Source organism: Podarcis bocagei (assembly GCF_964188305.1).
Source record: "Podarcis bocagei genome assembly, chromosome: 2".
Lineage (NCBI taxonomy): Eukaryota > Metazoa > Chordata > Lepidosauria > Squamata > Lacertidae > Podarcis > Podarcis bocagei.
The window spans coordinates 14,593,363-14,617,667 of record NC_138126.1 but is presented as its reverse complement, the minus strand read 5'-3'; the positions used below and the strand labels follow the sequence as shown (position 1 = coordinate 14,617,667).

General features: G+C 45.5%; 1 protein-coding gene across 3 annotated transcripts; it reads right to left on the bottom strand.

Annotated features, from left to right (window-relative positions):
- Window positions 1-1,676: 1,676 nt before the first annotated feature.
- Window positions 1,677-22,075, bottom strand: LOC308580715 (tripartite motif-containing protein 10-like). 3 transcript variants are annotated; one of them, XM_081182781.1, is made up of 10 exons: window positions 22,007-22,075; window positions 21,262-21,284; window positions 15,835-15,975; window positions 14,351-14,832; window positions 12,991-13,088; window positions 12,607-12,837; window positions 11,341-11,363; window positions 10,677-10,795; window positions 9,480-9,512; window positions 1,677-3,585 (listed from the first exon to the last, which is right to left on the bottom strand). In XM_081182781.1, exons 3-10 carry the CDS (start codon window positions 15,969-15,971, stop codon window positions 3,068-3,070), a joined length of 1,641 nt encoding a protein of 546 aa, XP_081038907.1. In that variant the 5' UTR covers window positions 15,972-15,975; window positions 21,262-21,284; window positions 22,007-22,075; the 3' UTR covers window positions 1,677-3,067. The 3 variants fall into 3 exon arrangements, with proteins under 3 accessions (XP_081038907.1, XP_081038908.1, XP_081038909.1); XM_081182782.1 differs by lacking the exon at window positions 21,262-21,284 and having other exon boundaries at window positions 22,007-22,067; XM_081182783.1 differs by lacking the exon at window positions 21,262-21,284 and having other exon boundaries at window positions 15,831-15,975; window positions 22,007-22,059.
- Window positions 22,076-24,305: the final 2,230 nt, after the last annotated feature.

The following is a 24,305-nucleotide window of genomic DNA, read 5'->3' as shown; positions in this document are numbered from 1 at the left end:
CCTGCCAAACGGGTTCCATACCGGAACGGGTTACTTCGGGGTTTCGGCACTTGCGCACGCGCAGACATGCCAAATCGCAACCCATGCGTGTGCAGACGCAGCGCTGCAGGTTGCGGACGCTGCGGGTTGCGAACGTGCCTCCCGCACAGATCATGTTCGCAACCCGCAGCGTCCACACAAAACTACATAACAAGGTAACAAACAAAAGCAATAGCCTGCCCACCCCCTCATAGTTCAAGAGACCACCAAAGGCCTGGGAGAAGAGGAATGTTTTTACCTGTTGCCTAATTATGTAGGGATGCGGGTGGAGCTGTGGTTAAACCACAGAGCCTAGGGCTTGCCGATCAGAAGGTCAGCGGTTTGAATCCCCGTAATGGGGTGAGCTCCTGTTGCTCCTGCCAACCTAGCAGTTGAAAAGCACGTCAAAGTGCAAGTAGATAAATAGGTACCGCTCAGGCGGGAAGGTAAGCGGCATTTCCGTGCACTGCGCGGCTTTGTCATGCTGGCCACATGACCCAGAAGTTGTATGCCGGCTCCCTTGGCCAATAAAGCGATCCTTGAAGTAATCCAGGCAGATGGGACAAGTGGCTTCAGCAGAGAGATCCTGGACGAGACCCCCAGAACCAGCCATGGCTCTGCCTCACGGTGAAGGCACAGCTGACTTTCACCTTCTCAGTTTTCAGCTTCAGGGAGTTTCCCTGCCTGCAAATGACTCAGCAGCTCAGAACTGACCCGATTGGCTGTTGCTGTTTATATCCTGGCAGGCCTGCACAGCTGCTTAGCATTGTCTCAAGCAGCCTTGATTGTTTTGCATTGCTTTTAATGCCTGTGTGCTTTATGCAGTGTGCTGCCTTGAGGGGGTGATGTGTAAATCATTTTATGAATGAATATGAGAACGGAAATCATTGACATTGTAGGGAAGCAGCCTCTGCTTCAAGAAAGAAGTGCTTAGCGGTGACTGCCTTCTTCTCCTGGCATAGACATCTTATGTCCCCTGCTCTGCTCTGGGATCTGATCTGGCTGGGAGCTGGCTTCAGGCACCAGGCCCACTGGCAGACTTCCTCTGTGTTACAGAGATACAGTGGTACCTCTGGTTAAGTACTTAATTCGTTCTGGAGGTCCGTTCTTAACCTGAACCTGTTCTTAACCTGAAGCAGCCTTTTAGCTAATGGGGCCTCCCGCTGCTACTGCTGCTGCACCACCGGAGCATGATTTGTGTTCTCATCCTGAAGTTCTTAATCCGAGGTACTACTTCTGGGTTAGCGGAGTCTGTAACCTGAAGTGTATGTAACCCGAGGTACCACTGTATCTGCAAACATGACATGAAGGCTGGCAACATTAACCCCTGGATGGACGCCAGTCGAGTCCCCAGAAGGAGCACGTTCCAGAGAGACCGCTGGCACAAAGGGAGAGCATGAGCGGGCTTCTCTCGTTGCGATTCTTCCCTCCTCCTTTCCTGTACTGGTCTCTACAGCCACAGCAGGCGCTGTAACCTTCCGAGTTTGACTTAAGCCCCAAAGGCTCACTCGTGCATTGTCTCCCTAGACAGATGGGTGCCAGCTTTGAATATATTAAAATAATTTCTTTTTTGACTATGATCCTCAGCCCACATTCACCCAGTCAGAGCTCTCAGCAATCATCCCACTCCAACACAAAGTGAAAACACTCCCAGGATATATACATATTCCTTTTATTGTGTAATTGTGATAATATCTCTCTGGGAACTCATGCAATCCCAGTTTCAAGACCATTTCTGCCTACAAATGTTTGCAATGGTCATAACTTCTTCATTTCTTATCAGTCCATGTCCTGTTGCTTCCTTCAAAAATCCCATAAATTTTCATGCCTGTTGTGATTTTATGTTTGGTCCCCTTTTGCTTCATTACAGCCCAGGAGCACCCTTCCAAACGGCAATAACAGAGAAACATTCTGGAAATATTGCAGAATAGCTACTGAAGCACAGTGGATGTGTGGATAGTCCAGCATCAATCCATGACTAAGGCACTATTATTGCATCAATGACACATCACATCAATGACACATCACTGGGGCTCCTCAACATCCTGCAATGGAGGTTTAGGAGCTTTTCTTTAATATTGCTTCTTTTTTTCAACTTGCATATACCTCCCAAATAACCAAAATTTGAAATCCAGAAGAAAAAAAGGTTGAAAATAATACAAAAGCTGTTCCCTCAAAAAACAAAAACTAATGCAAAACCTTAACAGCATAATATCATGAACAATTAACAGAGCATCAAAAACCAGCAACAGAGAAAACAATATATTTTTAAAGATTAAAATGACATTGAAAAAATGTCATTGGGGGGGCATCCCATAACCAAATTGGGGACCACAGCAAAGTCTCCATGTGCCTTACATAGGGCACACATAGCCAAGTTGCTGGACTACAACTCCCATCATCTCTGACTCCTGACCATGCTGGCTGGGGCTGATGGGAGTTGTAGTCCAACATCATCCAGGACACACCATGTTGGCTACCCCTGATGCAGAGAATCCAATTGTTAATAAAAAAGATTAATGAAGCTATCCCAAAAACAATGAGCCAGAGGCCTCACAGAATTCAGAGCTACTTATGCCTGAGGAAGTGTAGAAGTGGTGAGGATAAAATTTGCAGGGGGGGGGGGTTAAGTTGGTGCTTTAGTTGGAAGGAAATGCAAACAGTATGTGTGAGGTAACAACTTAAAATGAGCTTTAGTAGCAAAATGGAAAGGGACTGTTTTCTAGGAATACGTGTGTATTTGAACAGTTGGTGTAGGCAAGCAATGAAAAGCAGGTTAAAGTTGGTAGAGGCCGAACCCTTTTGCTGAACAGATTGTTAATTGACATGGTTAAAGTGTTATAGTCTGTTAAGGACTCAGGTGCAGGGGAAATTCTGGGAAAGGGAAGGAAAGAGAAATCCCAAGTTTTGTTTCTTTTCTTATTTCTGCCAATTGTGACTCCTCTCAAATGTTCTCTGCAAAGAGATCAAAACTGGCAAATGTTTTCATCTCAGTCATTCTGATGTGGAGAGAAACTCCAACTGGGCCTGAGAGGCAGATTTCGTCTCCTCAGGAGATACTGAGGTGGGTTTGATATCCCCGCAGATAAAAGAAAGGGAAGAGGGTCCCTCTGGAGAACGAGGCCCCTGAGAATGTGTGGAGTTCGGCTCCTGAGTCAGCGTCAGAAAAAGACACACATCCCCCTTCATAGTCCAGAGTCACCCGGATCCTCCTGGGCTCCTCACTCAGGGACAGAGGAGAGGAATCAGGGGAAGTGTAAACTGAGTACTCAGCATCATCCATCCCCACAGCCCAGATCCCTCCCTTAGGGCTTAAGGGGAAGATGCCCTTTCTCCTCACAGACTTCCTGGCAACCCCCAGAGCCCACCATTTCCCACTTTCCACATTGACTTCCCAGAAATGTCTGCCTGCTGTGAATCCCTCACATCCTAACACACAAGGCTGGCTGCTGAATCTCTCAGGATTGTCGGGCAGGTCTTGAGATTTGTCTCCCCTTCTCACACTTTTCCGATTCCTGGACAGGATGAGCCTGGGATAGGCTGTGTCTAGATCCAGAATGACATTTGCTGTTGAGGAATAAATGAGGGAAAGAGAAGAAAGGCAGAATCAGCTGAGACAGAGATTGACATCCTGACCAGATTTCCTCTCAGATAAATGGGTCTTCCTCACATTTCATTCAGCATTGGGACACTCCCCTCTTTTTCCCAGATGCACCTCGAAATATATACCGTATTTTTCGCTCTATAACACGCATCTGACCATAACACGCATGTAGTTTTTAGAGGAGGAAAACGAGGAAAAAATATTCTAAATGAAACAGTGGATGTATGATTTTTATGGTTCATGCTGTGGCCACAGACATGTGATCTGACAGTGAGTTTGGGGTAGCCCAATGCAAAAATCCTGAGGATCCATGTGGATCCGTGCTTTGTAACCACGTTTTAAGTGGGGAGGGAAGGAAAAGAACTCAAAGGACAAGGAGCTTTTCCGCGGGGAGGGAGGGAGGGAAAGAGCACTGTTGCTTTAAAGGTATACTTAAGGTATTTGCCCTGTGCCTGGTTTTTTTTTCCATTTAACAGTTTGCAGCCTTTTCCTTCCGCTCCTTGTTTTGAAGCGGAATAGATTTGAGCAAGTGAGGAGGACTTGGATTGCAGGGGATTCGCCATTAGCTGTGTAAAAGTGCTCCTCCTTGCAGCCTGAATGATAAGCAGCCACCAGCAGCAATAGAATGGAGCACAAAAAAGCGGTAGGGGCACTAGGACCCAGACAATGCTCAAATCTATCCTGCCTGAAAACAAGCTGCTCCATCCCAGCCGATCAGCTGAGACGCGGGGGATTTGCGAAGTTTTCCCCTCTCCCTCATGCCCTCCCCAGCCTTTTTTTTTACTTCCTGGTTTTCACTGCGCTGGCTCAGAGCTCAAGGTTGGTTTTATTTTGCTGCTGGTTGCTTAAATTTTATCTTTCCTGCCGTCTCTCTGCAGCCTCATTGCTCTGTTTAGAGAGCGCGCAGACCTTTGCTAGCGTCTGTCCCTCCTCCCGTGTAAGCGGCTGCTGCCGGCTTTGCTGCTATGGCTCTCCTTCCCTCCCTCCTTCCTGGCTCCAGGTCGCTTTAAAGAAAGCAAAGTGAGAGCCTCGTAGAGCGTGTAAGTGGCTCCCGCTTTGCCTGACTGACGGCAGCCATGGCTCTGATCCGTGCATTCGCTCCTTAACACGCACAGGCATTTTCCCTTACTTTCTCGGAGCAAAAAAGTGTCTGTTTTGGAGCGGAATTTACGGTACCTTACTTTCCCTGTGGGTTTTTAAATAATGTTTTTTGTTCCTTTTTCCTCAACGTATTTTATTTCCCTGCCCACCCCCGCATTCCAGTCACCCTTCAAGAAGCCAGAAAATATTCCCTCAGCTCTTCTATGAAGTAAAGGAGAGAAGGTATAGATGGAGCAAGAGGAGAAAAAGGGTGCTCCTTTGAATCTCTCTGTGTGAATTGCCCAGAGGCTTACACTCAAAGCAGAGAGAAGAAATCTATGTAGGCAAGGCAACCTAACAAATGTCCTTCCCTTACAAACCTCCAGCATTGTTTTCTTACAACAATGATACCACTACACAAACATTTATTGGCCTAAAGGAGGCTAAAGGCTATCTAACTAAGAGTTAAAAGATTTAGACTTTGGCAACAATGATCCTAAAACTCCTTTAATATCCTGAAAACACACCTGTATTTATATATTTAAGCATCTTGAAATAAGCTATGCAGAAACTGAACTTGGCAGTTTTACCACCTCAAGGACAAGTTGGCTGTAGTGAGAGCCTACTGGCTAATGCCTATGCCATCCCTCACATACAGGATGTTTATATTACTGTGTTCCGATATGTAGGGTTGTTATCCTTCTGGTCTTTCTCTTTGCTGTGTGATGCTGAAGAGGGAGGGAGCTGAAATGGGAAGCTCCGAGTGTTTATATGTAAATAAAGTAGTTCAGCCAAAATGTTGTGCTGCTGTGTCTGTCTGGATGGACTGCTGTTGCCCAACTCTGCTGAGAGCTAAGAAGTGTGCTGACACCCTAAAGGGGTCAGTTGCTGAGATGTTCGGGCTGGAGAAGAAGTACAAATCTCCCGAGCGAACTGCCAGGAGGGGGAGAACACACCAGCCAGGTGTGCATCTCTGCTGGTCTTCTACTCTTGAGTAGGCCTCCTGAACATCAGTTTCGGGTCCAGGGATTGGGGCCACAGGGCACCACAGGCACAGTTCCAGCAGAAGAACCGGGTGGTGTTTTTTTGTCCCGGTAAAAGGCTCCGGTAAAGGCTGGCAGCATGAAGCCATCTCCGGAAGGAAGAAACACAGAGAAACTGAGAGTAAAATAGCCTCTGTCTAAAAGCAAATATAATTGATTTATTAATCCCTTAAATCGTTCTCCAAATCCTAATCTTCTACAATAATTTTTAATACTGGCCATTCTACACAGTCAAATGTCTTAAAGATATCCAGTACTAGTATACCAGCTTTCGATTTATTTGTTCTTATTATATCTATTTTATTCAGCACTCTACCTATTAAACTAGACATCTGTCTTCCTGCTAGTAAGCCACATTGGTTTTATTTAAATATTTATACATAAAATTGTTCATCCTTTTTGCCATTATTGCAGTCTACATTATATTATATTATATTAATTTATATTTTATTTGATCCACGTTGAGGGTGGAGGGGGTGGGTCACCAAGAGATGATGAGGTTCCACATCACCAAGTTAGCCACCTATCCCCTAGTCCTGCGAATGACGTGGTTCATGAAACATGACCCAGTAGTAGCGTGGGGGCAACGTTCCTTAATGTTTTCTTCAGCCTACTGCCAAGCAAACTGTTTGGGGCTGGAAGCACCTAGAGAGGTGGGAGCCAAGGGGGCGGCGATAGGAGGGAAACTCATGGGAGAAGAGAGTTCCATATCCCTACAGTATAGGGCCTATAGGGACGTGTTCTGTGAGAAAGAGGCAGATAGGTTACCCCCCCCAGACCCTATGACTGCAAAATAGACCTGGTGCCAGGGGGCCGAGATACCCACCTGCCGTCTACTCCATGTCAGAAGCGGAATTAGCTGAACTGAGGGAGTTTTTGCAGAAGAATTTGGAGTGGGGGTTTATCCGGCCGACTAAGGCCGCAGTCAATACCCTTTGCTGCAGACTGGAGATTTGCTGGAGAGGTTGAGGTCAGCGAAAATTTTCACCAAGTTGCACTTGAGGGGAGCCTGCAATTTGATACGTGTGAGGCAAGGCAATGAGTGGAAGATGGCCTTCAATACCAGGCCTTTGCATACCTAGTGATGCTGTTTGGATTACAATTGGCCACTGCCACCTTCCAGGCCTTCATCAATCACGTACTGGCAGACCTTTTAGACAAATCGGTTTTTTCTTTATCTTCATGATCTCTTGATCTACTCAGAGAGCCCTGAAGAGCACATACAACACATGACGGAGGTGTTGCAATGACTGAGGGCGCACAGACTATATGCAAGGTTGGAGAAATGCCAGTTCCACGTGAGAGAAGTGGAGTTTGGGGGTCGCCAAACGGGGTGTACATGGATCGGGCAAAGGTGACAGCGGTGTTAGAGTGGCAGAAGTCTAAGACCAAGAAGGACTTACAAAGGTTCTTTGTCAACCATGTGTTCAAGCTGCACGGGTTGCCGTTGTGGGTGATTTCAGACAGAGGAACACAGTTTACCTCACAGTTTTAGTGGAAGCTGATGCAGCTTATAGAGGTAGAAGTGTGCCTGACCTCAGTGACATACCCACAAACCAAAGGGGAGTCAGAGAGACCAATGCTACTTTGCAGCAATACCTTTGTTGCTATGTGACCTACCTGCAAGAAAACTAGGTGGACAAATTGGGACTAGCAGAGTTTGCGTATAATAATGCAGTGCATACGTCCACCCAACAAACACCATTTCTGGCCAACTATGCAAGACATCCGAGAGCGTTTCCGGAGCCGTGGAGCCCTCTATTGGTGCCATCAGTGGAACAGTTCGTGGGAGAGATGTAGGCATTACAACAATTACTGAGGGAGAGCCTTGAAGCAGCTAAAATAGCGTACAAGAGAAGTGCAGATGAGCATAAGCAGCAGGGGGAGGAGATCAAGGTGGGAGATAAGGTGTGGTTGTCCGCAAAGGACTTACCAACGAAGGGGAGGTGTAAGAAGTTAGAGGCAAGGCAGTTGGGGCCATTTGAAGTGATCCGAGCAGGTAAACCCTGTATTGTTCAAACTTAAAACTGCCAACCACAATAAAGTTATACCCTGTGTTTTATAGGGCTCTCCTGTCACCATACGTGCCTGCACACCACTACCAGGAACCAAAGCAGGGCCCCCCTCTTCCAGTTATGGTGGAAGATCAGGAGGAGTTTGAGGTCCAAGAGATTTTGGATTCAAGGTTGTGTAGAAGACAGTTGCAGTATTTAGTGTCCTGGAAAGGCTGTGGCCCAGAGGAAAACTCCTGGGTAAGAAGCCCAGATTTGCATGCCCCAGACTTGCAGAGGCAGTTTCACTATAGGTACCCCCACAAACCCAAGCCCATAGGGTGGAGGGAAGGGGCTGAGATCAGCAAAGAAGCAGCTGAGGAGAGTGAGGTATGCTGGGAACCTGAACCGAGAGAGCCCTTCATGGCAGGCAGTGAAGCAGAGGAGGAGGAGGAAGGGGGGCTTAGAGGAGGGGGTGGTGTCAGCTCCGTGCCGCCTGTGACTCCACAGCCAGAGACTGAGAACGCATGGAGGCAGGGAGACAAGATTAGGCTGGAATGCGAGACGGGGGAGGAACAGCCAAGCTGCAGTAAAAACCTGGCCTCTGAGAACAAAGAGTAGGAAGGGGGGAGCCCGAGGGGGGAAACACAGAGTGTCAGTTTCAGCTCGGACTCAGAGACAGGGACACCGGAAATAGTCGATCCGAAAAATCATAGGTTCGAGAAAGTCTGTGAGAAGCGGGAAAGAGAAAAAGAGAAAGTGGGGGTTTTGTTGTTGGAAAAAGAAGGGGCGGAGCTCAGACTTGGTAACAGCAAACTTGGGGGAACACGCCAAGGACTGAGCTTCACAATGCTTTATGTGTTTGAGCAATAAATCTGAGTTAATTACTACCAGAGTGTCTGACATCTGTGGGAGAGAACCCCAAGCCATTACAGTTCAGTTATTTGCTCCGAAATTTCAAATATCTTACTGTTCTAGAAATTAGTCCTTTCTTTTTTCCTTCTGCTATTTAAATGCAAGAGGTCAAATCATTTCTAATTGTCCATTTTTGTTTTCACAAGCCTTTTGCTTGGAATTCTTTTCTGGCCGATAAGCTTGGTGTCCAGCCCAAAATTAAGGAGTTGTGTTTAATTTTTCACTATTCCAGATTACATTCCTGCTTGAAAAATTTCTGTATTCTTTACTTCATAATACTTGTTTTTCAGAGTGAGAAATCCGTATTTTAAAATATTTTCTCTGGGGGCTCTCCTTTCTGCTGCTTAATCCATGACCAGCAGCCCCCGCCCCCGTTTTTTGTTTTTTTTTTTTACTTCCTGGGCAGGGAATTATTTTGAAAAAAACAAGTGGAATCTGGCAGCTCTCTGTGCACATGCCCTGCTGGTACTAAATCAGCATGATTAGAACCAGTAAATTAGAAGACAGCAACAAATGCAGCAGGGAACTCCTACTGGTATGAATGGGAAAGACTGAAGATGCTCTCTTCATAGATAAATTCAGGTATTTGGGTGTGAGGACTACTCATCTAATTAGAACAGAGCAAAAGTGCTAATTAACAGTCAAATCATGCTCAGATGTGGGCAAGACCAAAAGATCCAGCAAAAGCAAAAGGGGAACGAGAAGACTGAGGGGAACGAGAAGTACTCCTCCCTCTTAGAATAACACCAAGGAAAGGACAGACTATTTAATCCCAATGAAATACCAGCTCCCAAGTCGTGCTTGAATTTGGTCCATCACAAAAGTTACCTTTCTGAGGATTTCTTCCGAATGACAGAACATCTGAGGAAGCAAAGAGATATAAAGACTGAGAGTTAGACTTCTATACCTCAAATAATTTTGTGACAACATTTTCACTAAATGACATAATATCAATTGTTTCTTTATGTCAAGTACAATGTTAAGATATAGAACCAACAATTACACATAAGAAAACTGTACGAAGAGATAAAAATAAAAAAAAATGTTAAACTGAGAAATGACAGAAACACTGCAATATCAATGTATTAAAAGAATGCAAGGGAGAGCTGTCTACAACCTTAACAGCTGCCCCAGGTAAACGGATGAAAAATCAATTACTGAAGTCAGAATTGTTAATCATAATGACAAATTAAACTTGCAGAGGAAGAATTTGCCTGACCAAACAATTAAAATTCTTTCAGATTCTTAACAAACATTTTGGTAGAAGCAAGAATGGCGCAGAAATTGAATTTATTTTGCATTCACATTTTCTGAAACAATACGGGAACTGAAGCACAGCAGTCCTTCAAAACACACATTTATCTGAATTTTGCTATGCAGTTCTCCAGCCAACTGATATATTAGGGGAAACTCTGCAGATTCCGCTAACCCAGGAATAGTCACCCACAAAATAGAATTCTCTTACTGAAAACTGCTTGAAGAATTGTGTACATAAGCCAAATATCTGTTTCTTAGGAGAAATTTGCTGATGAAATATGCTGATGAATTTAGTGAGCATTAAACCACCAGCACCACCAGAAACTCCTGTAGAAATATAAATGTCAAGAGATGCTGGTGAATTTTCATGGAGATTTAAAAAAACAAAACACCACAAGAACACCTAGGAGATCATGATGGTTGCAGCACTAGATATGTCAGCTGCTGGTGGGAGTCTGAGGAAGAAGTGAGAACTTATGGTAGGAGATAACTCCACAGCTAGGAAACTAGCTTGAGCTGGGAGTGGAGTAACTGTGTGTTTGTCAAGAGCTGTTCTAATGCCCTTCCGGATGGGAAAACATAAGAGGAGTATAAAGAACAAATATGAAAAGGAGGTTCAGTACAACTGTGAACTGAACCCTGGAACAAAAATAAATCCTGACTTTGCTCTTATTGCTGTCTGTGGCAAGAGTAAATAAAATACAGTAAGAGTATGGAATGTTCAACTTTCAGACTAATATATTGTCCAGTGTAAAATTCTTGCAATACCTTTGATTTCCTTCATCACAGCATACAGAATGGGATTTTTAACGTGGAATTTTGAGATCCTCCTCTTCAACTTTGGTGGGAAAGCTTGTGGATCCTTAAATGTCTCCCTTTGCTGACACCTGCAGGGGAAAATAATCATTAACCCATTCAATTGCAGAATTTCTGAGTGCAGCAAAAGAAAGCAATTGAGAAGAGGAAAGAGAATGTAGAAAGCAGAGAGGGAGACACAAAGGAATGGAGGCACAGAGGGGAGAAGATTCCTCCTTACTAGGGACTCCAAAGCCAGACATCTAAGGGCTAAATCTACCGTACTCAAATGGAGAAGTAGAATCAAGTGATACCATCCTGCTCAGAGTTTTTCCGTTTCAGCTGCATTACCTACAACATGCAAGAAGAATGTGAAGGAGAAAAAGATGATTGCTGCTGTTGACAAAAGTGAAATGTTCCTTCTATCATCTTATCATGAACCCGTGTGACACCTTGAAGTTACGTATTGCAGCTGAGATATTTTCAGGAACATGACACACACCTCAACTCCTGCTCCCTTGTTGGAACCTTTCACCACATCCTAAGAGCTTGGAGGGGCAGGTTTTATTTCCTGTCTTCCTGGACCTTTCACAGTTTCACAGAGTGATATTAATGGAAATGAGCAGGATTCACTTACCTCTGCAAGGTGCTTCTCACATCCTAGAAGGGAAAAGAGGAAAAGAAGAATGGGATTCACTGCCTACCACAGGCCGTATAATGGAAGACCCATCAGACCCTGTAAGGGATGCCTTCTGCCCCTCTGGGGTGACAAACTCCAAAGTTTTGGATAGGGATGGATGAATCTAACCATTTCAATTTCTCTCAGTTTTTATCTTTCTGATCTTGTTCAGTTCCCCAGATTAGTTTCTGATTATTATTTTTTTAAACCTGATGAAAATTCATGGGATCTTCTCCTCTGTTTTTCCAAGGTATCCATAGTATATTGGCCACAGGAGACTTTATGAACAAGGGTTCCAACTGAAAGAGTTTCATTTCCAATTTCTGAGATCTCCTTAAATTTAACCACGTGAGTTGGACAGCATCATACTATTTAGCTAAATAGGTACTGTCAGTCCTCCTTTCTGCATAGGAGTCCGCATTGGAATAGTATCCACTCTCAGGTGTTTCCTTTGCCAAATAAAATTGCCAAATAAAGTGCTGGTTTTGACCTATAAAGCCTTAAATGGCTCAGGGCCACAATACCTAAAGGACCGTGTCTTTCCATATGAACCTGCCCGGACCCTGAGATCATCTTCTGAGGCCCTTATTCATGTGTCCCCTCCACGAGAGGTCCAGAGAGTGGCCACATGAGAACGGGCCTTTTCTGCAGTGGCTCCCTATTTGTGGAATGCTCTCCCCATTATGCACCTTTAGGCGCCAGGCAAAAATGTTCTTCTTTAACCAGGCCTTTGGTTGATTGTCATCCAATGACCTTTTAAAATGTGTTTTTTGAGGGGTTATTGTTTCTGTTTTTATTTGGATTATGTATTCTGTGCTTTTATATTTTTTATTTATATTTTTATTTTAAACAATATTTATATTTTTTGTGTTTTTATATTTTTATATATTGTAATTTTATCCTGTGAACCACCCTGAGACCTCCAGGTATAGGGAGGTATATAAATTTAATAAATAAACAAATAGTTGTCCAAGGATCTCCCCCCCCCCCTGGAGCTTTCCGTGCAAAAATCTGCTCTTTAAAGCAGAATCAAAGCAAACAGCAATCCACAGAAGAACTGAATTGCCGTTTGTTGCACTCGGCTTTAAAGAGTGAGTTTTTGTGAGGAAGTTCTGTGGGGGAAAGAAAAGAGAACTTTGGCACAGCCTGGAAAGAGCGAGGCAAAAGGTCAGTGTATTTAAACTCTGAGAGAGGCACTTTGGGCTGTTCCTGCCACAGTCTCACCTGCAGGAGTTTACTCGCTGGCTGCTGACTCTTTTTCTCCATCTCTCGGATGCTCCTTTCAAGAGAGGAGAGTTCCTCTGAGAGTCTACCCAGCTGCTCATCCCTTCTTTTTGTGATCTCCTTCTTCATCTCATCTATTTCATTCAGCAGACGCTTTTCTTCTTCTTCCAGAAACTGGTGCAGTTGTTTGAACCTCTTCAGTGTATTCTGCCTCTCAGTTTCTGTTAATTTCTTCAAGAGGCAGGAAGAAAGAGGAAAAGAAGAGGCCAGAGTCTTTAGAAAGACCTTCATTAACAATTCTATGGTAAATCACTCAATCATGGGACCACATCATGACTTGGTCCTTCCAGTACTTATCCCCTTTATAGTAATGGTGACACTTACAAGCAGTTCATTGCTTTCGTTTCCCATGTTTGCGTCGTAAGCCAGAATTTTCTCTCTCTCTTTCCTCAGATGCTCCAATTGACGACAGATGATTGTCTAAAGAGGAAACAAAATCTAAGATTTGATTAGGGCAGGAGGGGTCTTTAATAGTATACTTACTTCTAGTGCCTGGGGCCCTACCGTTCAATTTTTGCTTAATAATCGTTCTGGGAGTTTCTAGGGTTTTTTTGATGTACATTTAAAAATCTAATGCATGAGAACTTCCATTTCTTTATTCTACAGTTTATTATTATTATTATTATTATTATTATTATTATTATTATTATTATTATTATTATTATTATTATTAAACACAAGTGCCATTTGGCACAAGTACAGAAAAACAGTGCTTTTAAAAACAAAAACAAAAAACATTTTTAAAAGTTGCTTTGTGAGCAGAACAAGTTAGCTTACACAGAAATGAGGCCAAATTTCTGATTCTCATGAATGTACAGATTAGCAATTTGTGACGTTTGCTTTACAGCAACATTGAGAGCATATTATATACACTGAGAGAGAGATGAAAGGATTATGTTAGCAAGTGTCAAAAAAACATCCTACCTTGTTGTCAGAGCTGCTCGAAGATCCTAGCTCACAGAGGATCACGCTAGCCAGCGATCATTAAGTAAAAGTCTTTATTGAGTTACAGTTTCCATTTTCAAGCTGCTGCGTGCAACTCTACGTCTAGTAGCTAGATCGGCGAAGCTCCGTCTGATTCTCCGCCCCTTGTGCACCAACTTAATATCCTAGCCCTGCTCCACCTTTTCCGCCTGACTGTTCTCCTCTGGGTCCCTCTGCCCCCCGGGGTTTCTTCCTTCCGGGATTCTTCTGACGCTGACCCGGACCCTCCTGCCTCCTTGCGCCGGGCTTTAGGACCTGGCTCCCTTTCCGGGCTGCTTACTGCGCCGCCTTCCTCTGCATTTGAACTTGGCGCGCGCGCCCAACCTTCCACTTTCCGCTTAACCGTTTCTTCGCTCCCCGATGGAGGTGTGGCCACTCCTGACTCATGCCCTCCCTCCTGTGGTGAGCTGCCAGCGCTTGCCCCCTGGCTCCCTTCCTCCTCCCTGCTCCCTAGCAGTGACGCTGGTCCCGATTTCCAACTGCTCTCCTCTGAGTCCCCTCTGGCTCTATCTTCCTGGGGTGCCCCCCTAAACTCCCCCCTTGCCCTGGCCACTGGTGCTCCTTTCTGTGAATCCTCTGATTCACTGGAAAGACTCGGAGATCTCGGGTCGTCGTCATCACTCATCTTTTCTTCTGCCTCCTCCCCTTCGCTCTCTGTTTCCTCCCTTGCCCTTGCCTCTGTTCCTAAACCCCTGACACTTGTATTCCTGGGCAGCCTCTTCCTTGATGACCACAGTGTGTGATTTATGTTCTGGGCATCGCTCACAAACCAAACACACCAATTCTTCATCTTCTTTGCAGAACAAGTGGAGTTTTTCCTCATGTTTCTTACACAGATCCTTTTCCCCTTTATTTGATGGCAGGAGTTTAATTTTTTCCACTATATTGGCCAGCTGCCAATTGGGGCGGAAATTCCCTCTCTGCATCCGGGCTTTGCAGACGGGACACTCCAGGTCCCCCATGTGTTCCCATGTGTCAAAATACTTTACAATGCAGTCCCGGCAGAAGTTGTGGCCACAGTCCAAGGTCACAGGGTCTGTCAGATACTCCCTGCAGATGGGGCATGTGGCTTCTTTTCCGACATCTGTGGATGAGGATGAGGCCATGATAGAGGAAGAGTCTGTGGCTTTGTTGAGATGAGAGGCAGCAGGATGTGAATGAACTTGAGAGTGGGGAAAATGCCTGTAAGGTAAAAACTATTCAGTATTAATCGTTTCACATTCTTCCAGTAAAACTAACTCTGCATTTCACTTATGAAACGTATCTTCCATAATTGGTCCTGTTATACAAATTTTAAGGTGCTCGCACATAGTAGGCACAACTTAAAATAATTAGGAAATACTCCCAGAAAAACTAGAAATTCTATTTGAGTGTATAAAATTTAGACAGTTCACAGAGCAAGAGCGAGGCCGTCTTTAGTCTCCAGTTGAACTGTGGGACCCCTCCATGTAGGTAGAAGGAACTTCTTGGTAAAATCATTCTTCCACAGCCTGGCAAGGCTTTATACTTTCAAATCACTGTATTTGAAAAGGGGCCAGTCTGTGTCAATAAACTCTGACACCAAGGTATTCACCATTTCCAGATTATGCTCTGGCAAGCCCCGGAAAAACAGAGTGGCAGATTTATGAACATGTTGGACCAACATAATATTCTGAGCATAGTCTGATTTACAAGTAGAACCCTTTTCTGTGTCGTTTGTACAGGCAACTCCCCGTCTATATTGGCCAGCTGTTACAGATGTAGCCACAAGCAAAGGTTCGTTGTGTGCCCTCCCCCCCGCCGCCAACTGCTGCTGGGTGAGTTGCATTTCTCTCCACCCACTTCCTTTCCCCAGGCTTGCAGAAACAACACCCATTTCCTCTCCCTCTTGCCTCCCCTCCCTGAAGACTGGACACCTGCCCTTAAAAACTGGGGGGGGGGGCGACAAACAAGCACTCTTCAAGTTTACCTGGCCAAACTTTTTTTTTGAAATCACATTTAAGTTTTGCAAAAACCCAGCCCTCTTTTCCTAGCTGAAAGTTCCCCTTTTGTAAAGAGAAATAGGAAACCCCCGTTAACCCTTGGTCCGCCTGAGTTTCTGCTTCGCTCCATTTCTGCAGGGGGAAAAGGGCAGGGGGCTTTTGCTGGGGCTGCCAAGGGCGAGGCTGAGCGGATGCCGTTTTGTTCAGGAATGGACTTACCTACCAGGCAGGAGCCTCCACCGCCAGCTTGTCATGAAGGAGAGGAAGTGAACCGAGTCGCTTTCGATTTCGGGTGTTGTTTATCTTCTCCCCCATTTCCTTGCTCCCTCCCACTCCGGAGATCGAGGGAAAGCAACGCATTTTCCTGCCAAGAAAAGCTGCAAGTTTCGGTCAAGATTGAAGCTTTCCTTGTTGGGCCGAATTGCTGCTATAAAGATGAATGTATTGCCAAAAATGCTGTTTCTATTTCAGACCCTACAGATTGTGGACAAGGTGGAGTGTTTCAGGAAGTGGCAGAGAGACATCTCTAAATTTGTATGGCAGGGCAAAAAGCCCAGAATAAAGTTTAAAATATTAACCGATGCCAAGGAAAGAGGGGGGTTTGCCCTGCCAGACTTAAGGTTGTATTACGAATCAGCAGCTTTCTGCTGGTTGAAAGATTGGCTGCTTCTGTTCCGGGTTGACGCGATCTGGAAATGGCGGATTCCCTCCGAGCTGCGGAGGGAATCGGCTCCACTGAGGACGGGTCTTTGCCGCGCCGGCGACGCGGGGACCCTTAAAAACCGCAGGCGCGGAAGCCTGCGGACTGAAGACTCGGCGGGTGCCTTAAGCGCCCCCCCTGATCCACGAAGAGCCTTTTTAAAGGCTGCGGAGAGGATACGGGGGGTGGCGTGGCACTGAGAGTCGACCGCTACCTCGGTGGAGCGAAGCCGCGAGCCATGACCAGAGAGCGCTGACTTTCTTCCTTGAAAATCTGGACTGAAAGAATTACCCGTGAGTAAGACGGATTGGGACTTTAAAAATTTTACCCTGAATTGGAGACGACCGGGGGGTGTGCTAAAAGGAAGTCCGCACCCCCCCCCCTGCAGACGATCTAAGCAACGACATAAGAGCTAAGCTGGAGAGCCTACCCTTGGTGGGGTGAGTTAAAAAGGACACTAACTTTCAAGATTTAGTTAAAGGAAATTTTGTGCTGGAGAGTGGAGTTTTGGAGACCCTTTTTATGTTTTGAACAACCCCCCCTCCCGGGCTCGGGAACGTCCTGCCTTTGTGCCTGTGTAAGAGCTGCGGAGTTTGACAGCTGTCAAAGCTGTCAAACGGGCAGTTTAAAGCGGAAAAATCACTATTTAAGATCCCTCTGGATTAAGACGAGTTATAATTGAGCTAAAATTGTTGGAAACAAAGTAACAATAACAAGCTAAAGGACTGTTGGAGAAAAGACTAATAAGTAACCAGATTCCCCCTAGGGGGAATTCTGTGAAACTACAACGGATACAATGGCTGTGGATGGAAAGTTACTAGTGGAAATCGAAAGGATGTTTCAATTGGTGGGAATCTTACAAGAGCAGAGCTTAGCCATGAATAAACAACTTAACATTATGACCTTGGGAACAGGCAACTCTGCTGTTTGTATTCAGGACCTGAATGAGAAAGAATCCACAGCTGAATGGGAAACAATGTCTACAGAGGTGGAAGAGACTAAACAAGAAAAAGAGAAAGTAACCTTGGGAAGCAACAACCAAAAGCTGACATCTGTGGAACACAAGCAAGGAGACTCTGGGAACACATCTACCACAAGTCTGCGAAAGATGCAGAAGAAGGAGGAGGTGGTTCTGGGACAATATGGAATACAGGAACTTAAAATAAAGAAATATGATTGGGGCCTCCGTCTGGACTTTGACTGTGAGGATACAGGCTTTGTGGAAATACTCCAGCAGTTGCTTTCAAATCTCCTTGTGGAAAGAGAATATGTTTTGATGGTGAAAGATCTTTTTCCAGACTCGACGACTGACATAAAGGACTACCAACAAGACCGGCGGAGAGGGACTGAAAGGGACTTGAAAGCCTCGGACGTGAGGAACCCAGGCTGAGAATCTTGACTTTGGATTTTTATTGGGAAGGGACAAAAACCGGGGATGGGAGGGAGGGAAGAGGAGATTCTTAAAAACTCTTAAGACTTTCAGGTCTGGTTAATATGACTTTTAATCAAGACAAAATGAAAAATCGATGGAAGAGAACTTAAGTCCAACTTAGGAAATTCAATTTTTTTATTAGAAAAGAGGTAACAAAATGAATAAGATGGTTAAGAGGAGAAATACCAACTTGCTGATATAATCCTGGGAATTGGGATGCACGAGGGGGGGTGGGGGGAAGTCAGGGAACAAGGTTATGAGAAGAGGATCTGCTGAATTTATACATGTTTGTGTCTTGTGTTATTTTTGTGTCTGTATTGTCTTTATAAAAGCGGAAAACCCAATAAAAATTTCATAAAAAAAAAAAGAAAGATTGGCTGCTTCTGGAGAACACTGATGTTTTGGATCTGGAAGGATTTAATAATGCTTTTGGATGGCATGCATATCTGTGGTACGACAAGGTAAAAGTTCATAAGACTTTTAAGAACCATATTGTCAGGAAAGCAGTGTTTAATGTCTGGACAAAATACAAAGACTTATTAGAAAACAAGACCCCAAGGTGGTTGTCACCAATGGAAGCTAAGGCCCGGAAAAGACTCAGTATGGAGGCCAAATGGCCGAAATATTGGGAAATATTAGAAAAAGATGGAGATACTTGGAGATTGCAGAGTTTGGAGAAATTAAATGATAAAGTGCGAGATTGGTTACATTATGCTCAGATTAAGGAGGTTTTTAATTTGGACAAAAAGATAGGTTTCCAGGTGGAAAAATCGAAACTAGAAACAGAACTGTTAGAACCTAAGACTAAGGTACTTTCAAAAATGTATAACTTGCTGTTAAAATGGAATACACAAGATGAAACGGTCAAATCCGCTATGATAAAATGGGCACAGGACATTGGGTACAACATTATGTTTGCTGACTGGGAAAGGTTATGGACCACCGGTGTGAAGTTCACGGCATGTAATGCCTTGAAAGAAAATATTATGAAAATGATTTATAGGTGGTACATGACCCCAGTCAAGCTTGCAAAAATATATCACTTGCCTGATAATAAATGTTGGAAATGTAACGGAACTGAAGGAACATTCTTTCACCTCTGGTGGACCTGCCCTAAGGTTAAGGCATTCTGGGAAATGATTTATAATGAACTGAAAAAGGTATTTAAGTATACCTTCTCTAAGAAACCAGAGGCCTTCCTTTTGGGTATTGTTGGCCAGAGGGTGTTAAAGAAGGACCGAACTTTCTTCATGTACGCAACAACAGCAGCAAGAATACTTATCGCAAAACATTGGAAGATCCAAGATTTGCCCACACTGGAAGAATGGCAGATGCAACTGATAGACTACATGGAATTGGCAGAAATGACTGGCAGAATTCGAGACCTGGGAGAAGAGGCAGTGGAAGAGGACTGGAAAAAGTTTAAGGACTATTTACAAAAACATTGTAAACTGTATGAGTGTTAAGAAGATGCAGGATAGAAAACAACACGGCACCAGCAATCTAGCTGAATGATATATGAGAATAAGTGAGGTTTAAGAGAAAGATGAAGTTTGGTATAATATTATGTCTAAATTAAGTATTTAAGTTTTTGATAAAAATATTTAAAGTCGGAGACATGATATTTGAAAATTACAAAATAAGAGTTGAAATAAGGTGATAAATTGCTGTTTATAATTTTATAATTGGGAACGCAGGAATGGGAGATGTGAGGAAGTCCAAAAGGTCATGGAAATATGGTTTTCAGACATTTGATTTTGTTGTATTTCTTTTCTACTCTATGTTAACTTTCTTGCTTTTTTCTGTTTTGCTTTGTGTGTTGTATTCTGGTGATGGTAGTATAAGTGTTTGGTGATCATAATGTGAAAATCTTTCAATAAATATCTTATAAAAAAGAAAAAAGAAAAGCTGCAAGTTTCTCTCCATACCAAGTTGTTGACTGTGGGAAGATGGAGCCAGGTGAGGCTGGCCTCTGCTCTGACCCACCTGCAGTGGCGTAGCTAAGGCTTTTACTGCCCAGGGCGGTCAATGAGTTTGCCGCCCTTCTTGCTATTCCTCATGTGGAAGTCCTGTCAATTTGACAAGGTCCTCCCCTCCCCTCCGATTGTTCTTCCCTTCTCTCCCCCCACCCGCACCACTTCCCAAGGGGTGGGAAGGAACTCAATTCCTGTCACCTCACACTCCACCTCTTCTTTGCTTTACTTAATGCCTCATCATGTTCTTTCTTTGTTTCTCTTGCTTCAACCACAGACAGAGCTCAAGCACCTATTCCTGCCTGGCAAAAGCACCCAAGAATAGTGCAAAGCAGGAGCAATAAGGGAGGATGTAACCTCTCATACCTGCATGCTGCTTCTGTGAACAGCCATAAGTACAGTGCTCAAGTACAGTGGATTTAAGTGGTGTCATAGGTGTCATAGGTGCCTGCTCTGCGTCTGCAACAAGCCCCATTGGGCCTTTTCGCAGCCCGCTGCAGGTGTGGTAATAACAACAACAACAACAACAACAATTTATTATTTATACCCCGCCCATCTGGCTAGGTTTCCCCAGCCACTCTGGGCGGCTTTCAACAGAATATTAAAATACAATACAGTGGTACCTCAGGTTACATACGCTTCAGGTTACATACGCTTCAGGTTACAGACTCCACTAACCCAGAAATAGTGCTTCAGGTTAAGAACTCTGCTTCAGGATGAGAACAGAAATCATGCTCTGGCAGCGTGGCGGCAGCAGGAGGCCCCATTAGCTAAAGTGGTGCTTAAGAACAGTTTCAGGTTAAGTACGGAGCTCCGGAACGAATTAAGTACTTAACCTGAGGTACCACTGTAGTCTATTAAACATTAAAAGCTTCCCTAAACAGGGCTGCCTTCAAATGTCTTCTAAAAGTCTGGTACAGTGGTACTTCGGGTTACAGACGCTTCAGGTTACAGACTCCGCTAACCCAGAAATTGTACCTCAGGATGAGAACAGAAATCGTGCTCCAGCAACGTGGCAGAAGGAGGCCCCATTAGCTAAAGTGGTGCTTCAGGTTAAGAACAGTTTCAGGTTATGAACGGACCTCCAGAATGAATTACCGTAAGTTCTTAACCCGAGAAATCACTGTAGTTGTTTTTCTCTTTGACATCTGGTCGGAGGGCGTTCCACAGGGCGGGTGCCACTATCTGCCTGGTTCCCTGTAACTTGGCTTCTTGCAGCGAGGGAACCACCAGAAGGGTTAGGGTTGGAACTATCCCAGATTAAATGAATATGATGTACAAGAGGCAGAGAAGATTATCCAGCAATGCAAAGTGGGGGGGGGGAGAGTGTAAGGAGTGATCTGGCCCCAGTCTTTGCATAGAGAATTGGGGTGCTGCAAGGTGAAAAAATGGGGCCATATTTTCACCTGTGAAATGCTGTTGGGTGTGGATGTCTACTGTCTCTCCCCCAGGAGCCACTGGAGGGCCAGGTTACATGGACTGGGGTCCTGAACCCTTCCTGGCCTTGTGGAGCAATGCTAATACAAATGAACAGGATCCACTTACCTCTGCAAGATGCCTCTCACATCCTAGAGGAGGGAAAGAGAGAGAGAAGGCAATTCACTGCCTACCACAGTCTCCAGTATGAAGACCGCTCAGACCCTGGAATGGATGCATTCTTGACACTTTCAAATCAGTCAGCCTAGCCCACACCAGGGTTTGGGGTAGGGATAGGTGAACCAGCAAATTTTAATTTCTGTCAGTTTCCTTCAGTTCCCCACATATCCATATCAGTTTAATTTTAACAGAGACTAAATTAATATTCTAAAATGTAAAACAGAAAATGTAATAAAAATTATAGGGGGAAAATTAAATTAATTAGCATTATTGCATGAATTTCTCATACATGTTTCTATGCAATTCTGCATAACATTCACATCCAATTCTGTGTGCAAAAAACTTAACTTCAGCACACTTTTCATTGTGTAGTTCACACATACCTAGACCTGCAGATTAGTCCTTTTAGGGCACTGTCCCAAATAGCCACCCATACACCACCCCCAAATTTCAGTCCGTTACCCCTTAACATTTCAGAGGAAGTTTGCTATGGCACCGTGGAAGAGAAAGAATTAAACTCACCCACCTGCCACCCAGCTTCTCCTCAGCTGCTATTAAACAACATGTATGTGGTACCCATACAATTAGCCTAATTTGGACTGGATAATGACTCGCTGGGTGAATCTGCAGAAAACGTCTCAAGAAAAATCCACAGCTATTCATTCCCCTGTTAAGATCCAGAGTGATTTCCTACCTTAAACTCCCTGGAAGCCTCCTCCAGAGGGATCACCTTGTGGTTTTCATGCTCCCTGGACCTGTCGCACACCACACAGATGGGGGTTTGGTCCTCCTTGCAGAAGAGCTTCAGGGGCTCCTGGTTCTTCTCACACACTCCCCCCTTAGCATTGTCTCAAGCAGCCTTGATTGTTTTGCATTGCTTTTAATGCCCGTGTATTCTTGCAGTGTGCTGCCTTGAGGGGGTGATGTGTAAATCATTTTATGAATGAATATGAGAACGGTAATCATTGACATTGTAGGGGAGGAGCCTCTGCTTCAAGAAAGAAGTGCTTAGCGGTGACTGCTGTTATGTAGTGTAGTTCACCCTGGGCCAACAGGGGGATACTGTATATAGTTTTCACTCAGGTCTGTAGATAGTTTTCACTCAGGTCCGCGGCAGTTAGTTTAGGCGGGAACTCTGGGCTGTTGTGGTTACAATGTTGACAGCCGGCTGCCTATAAATACAGGCCGGCTGAGCTGTTCGCAGTCAGTTCTATTCCAGCTTATCTTAATAAAGAGCTACTTGAAGAAATCGCTGTGCCGGCTGCTATGTCAACCCACTACTTAACACTGGCGACGAGGGTGGGATGGATGGACATCAGAGCACGGCCAGATGCGGCCAGCCTCTGAACTGAGCTGAATCACAGAGCGAAATCACTGAGCGAAATCACTGAGCGAAATCACTGGGCAGAACCAATTCAGAGCTGACTGTTCTGGCTAGAGCACTGTGTTCCATCCATCGCCCTTCACGCCGGCATCGGAATCATGGCTTCACTTGTGCCTCTACCGCCGTTTGCGCCAGCCTCTGAGTCATGGGACTCCTACCTCGCTCGGTTCGACTGCTACCTCCAAGCCAACGAGCTGACAGCAGTATCAGTGGATCGGAAGCGGGGCCTATTCCTCAGCCTCTGTGGGCCTGAGGTGTTTGAGACGGCCCGAGCATTGGTTGCGCCTGAAGCAGTCCAGGCAACACCATGGGACACGATCCAAGAGAAGCTCCGCAACCACTACGCACCAAAGCCGTCCAAGATTGCTGCCCGCCATGCGTTCTACCACCGGAACCAGGCAGAGGGGGAGTCAATCAACAACTACGCCACCGCCCTGCGACAGGCTGCAATGCACTGTGAGTTCCGAGACTTAGACGATGCCCTGATGGATCGAATCGTCTGCGGGGTCCGGGACATCCATCTGCAACGGCGTCTCCTAGCCAAGCCAGACCTCACGCTACAGAAAGCCATTGAGGAGGCTGTGGCCTCAGAAGCTGCTGAACGCTCCGCCCAGGAGATCCGCAAGTCCAGCAGCCCGCGTCTTGCTAGGGGGCCAGTTCCGGTGCATCATGAAGAGGCCAGCAGTGATGAGGCATCCTCCAGTGAAGACGATGACGTGCACCAAACAAAGCGGGAGCACAGGAAGCTCCAACAGAAGTCCAAGGGCCAACCGGAATGTGCTGGCTGCGGAGGCGACCATTCCCGTGCCAAGTGTCGATTCAGAGACGCCATCTGTAGGAGGTGTTCCAGAAGGGGCCACATCGCTAAGGTCTGCCGATCGGCTCCGTCTGACACCCCCCCTTCATCGACTCGCAAGTCCAAGTCTTCACTCCAGTCTGCCAAGGAAAGTTGTTTCGCTCTCACCAACTGCCGCTGCCCGTCTGGAACCACGATTGGCCAAACCGACTCGTCTACACGACGCAAGCTGAACGTCACGGTGCTCATTGAAGGAGCTCCATGTGACATGGAGATCGACACCGGGTCTGCCCTGTCCGTCGTGTCATGGAGCACCATCAAAAGACTGGTACCCAGAGTATCCAAAAGGCAACTCGACTCTCACCGCGTACACCTGAGAGACTACCAGGGAAACGACATTCCCGTGGTAGGCGTTGGCCGGTTCCGGATCGCCTTCAAGGATTTTTCGGGCCTGCTCCGGTTGGTGGTGGTCGAAGGTCAGCGGCCAAGCCTCCTAGGGCTAGACTGGTTTGATGCCCTCGGCCTGGAAGTCACCGGCATCAACTGCATCTCTAACGCAGAGACTGAGGGTCTGGTCAAAGACTTTGCCGAGGTTTTTGACGGCACCTTGGGACAATATACTGGTACGCCCATCTCCTTTAGCCTTGATCCACAAGTCGCCCCCATCAAGCTTAAGCCACGCCGGGTTCCCTTTGCTCTCAAGGCTAAGGTGGACGAACAACTGGACAAACTGATCGCCCAAGGAGTTTTGGAGCCCGTTGACCACGCAAAGTGGGAAACCCCCATCGTCACGCCTGTCAAGCCAGATGGGTC

Bases quoted from the DNA above. Each gene is read 5' to 3' on its own strand.
- LOC308580715 (XM_081182781.1), bottom strand. From the start codon at position 15,971: ATGCGTTGCTTTCCCTCGATCTCCGGAGTGGGAGGGAGCAAGGAAATG. The intron at 14,833-15,834 runs GTAGGTAAGTCC...TTTACCTTACAG, and splicing joins GCGGTGGAGGCTCCTGCCTG to GCATTTTCCCCACTCTCAAG. The intron at 10,796-11,340 runs GTAAGTGAATCC...TTTCCCCTGCAG, and splicing joins GTGAGAAGCACCTTGCAGAG to GTGTCAGCAAAGGGAGACAT.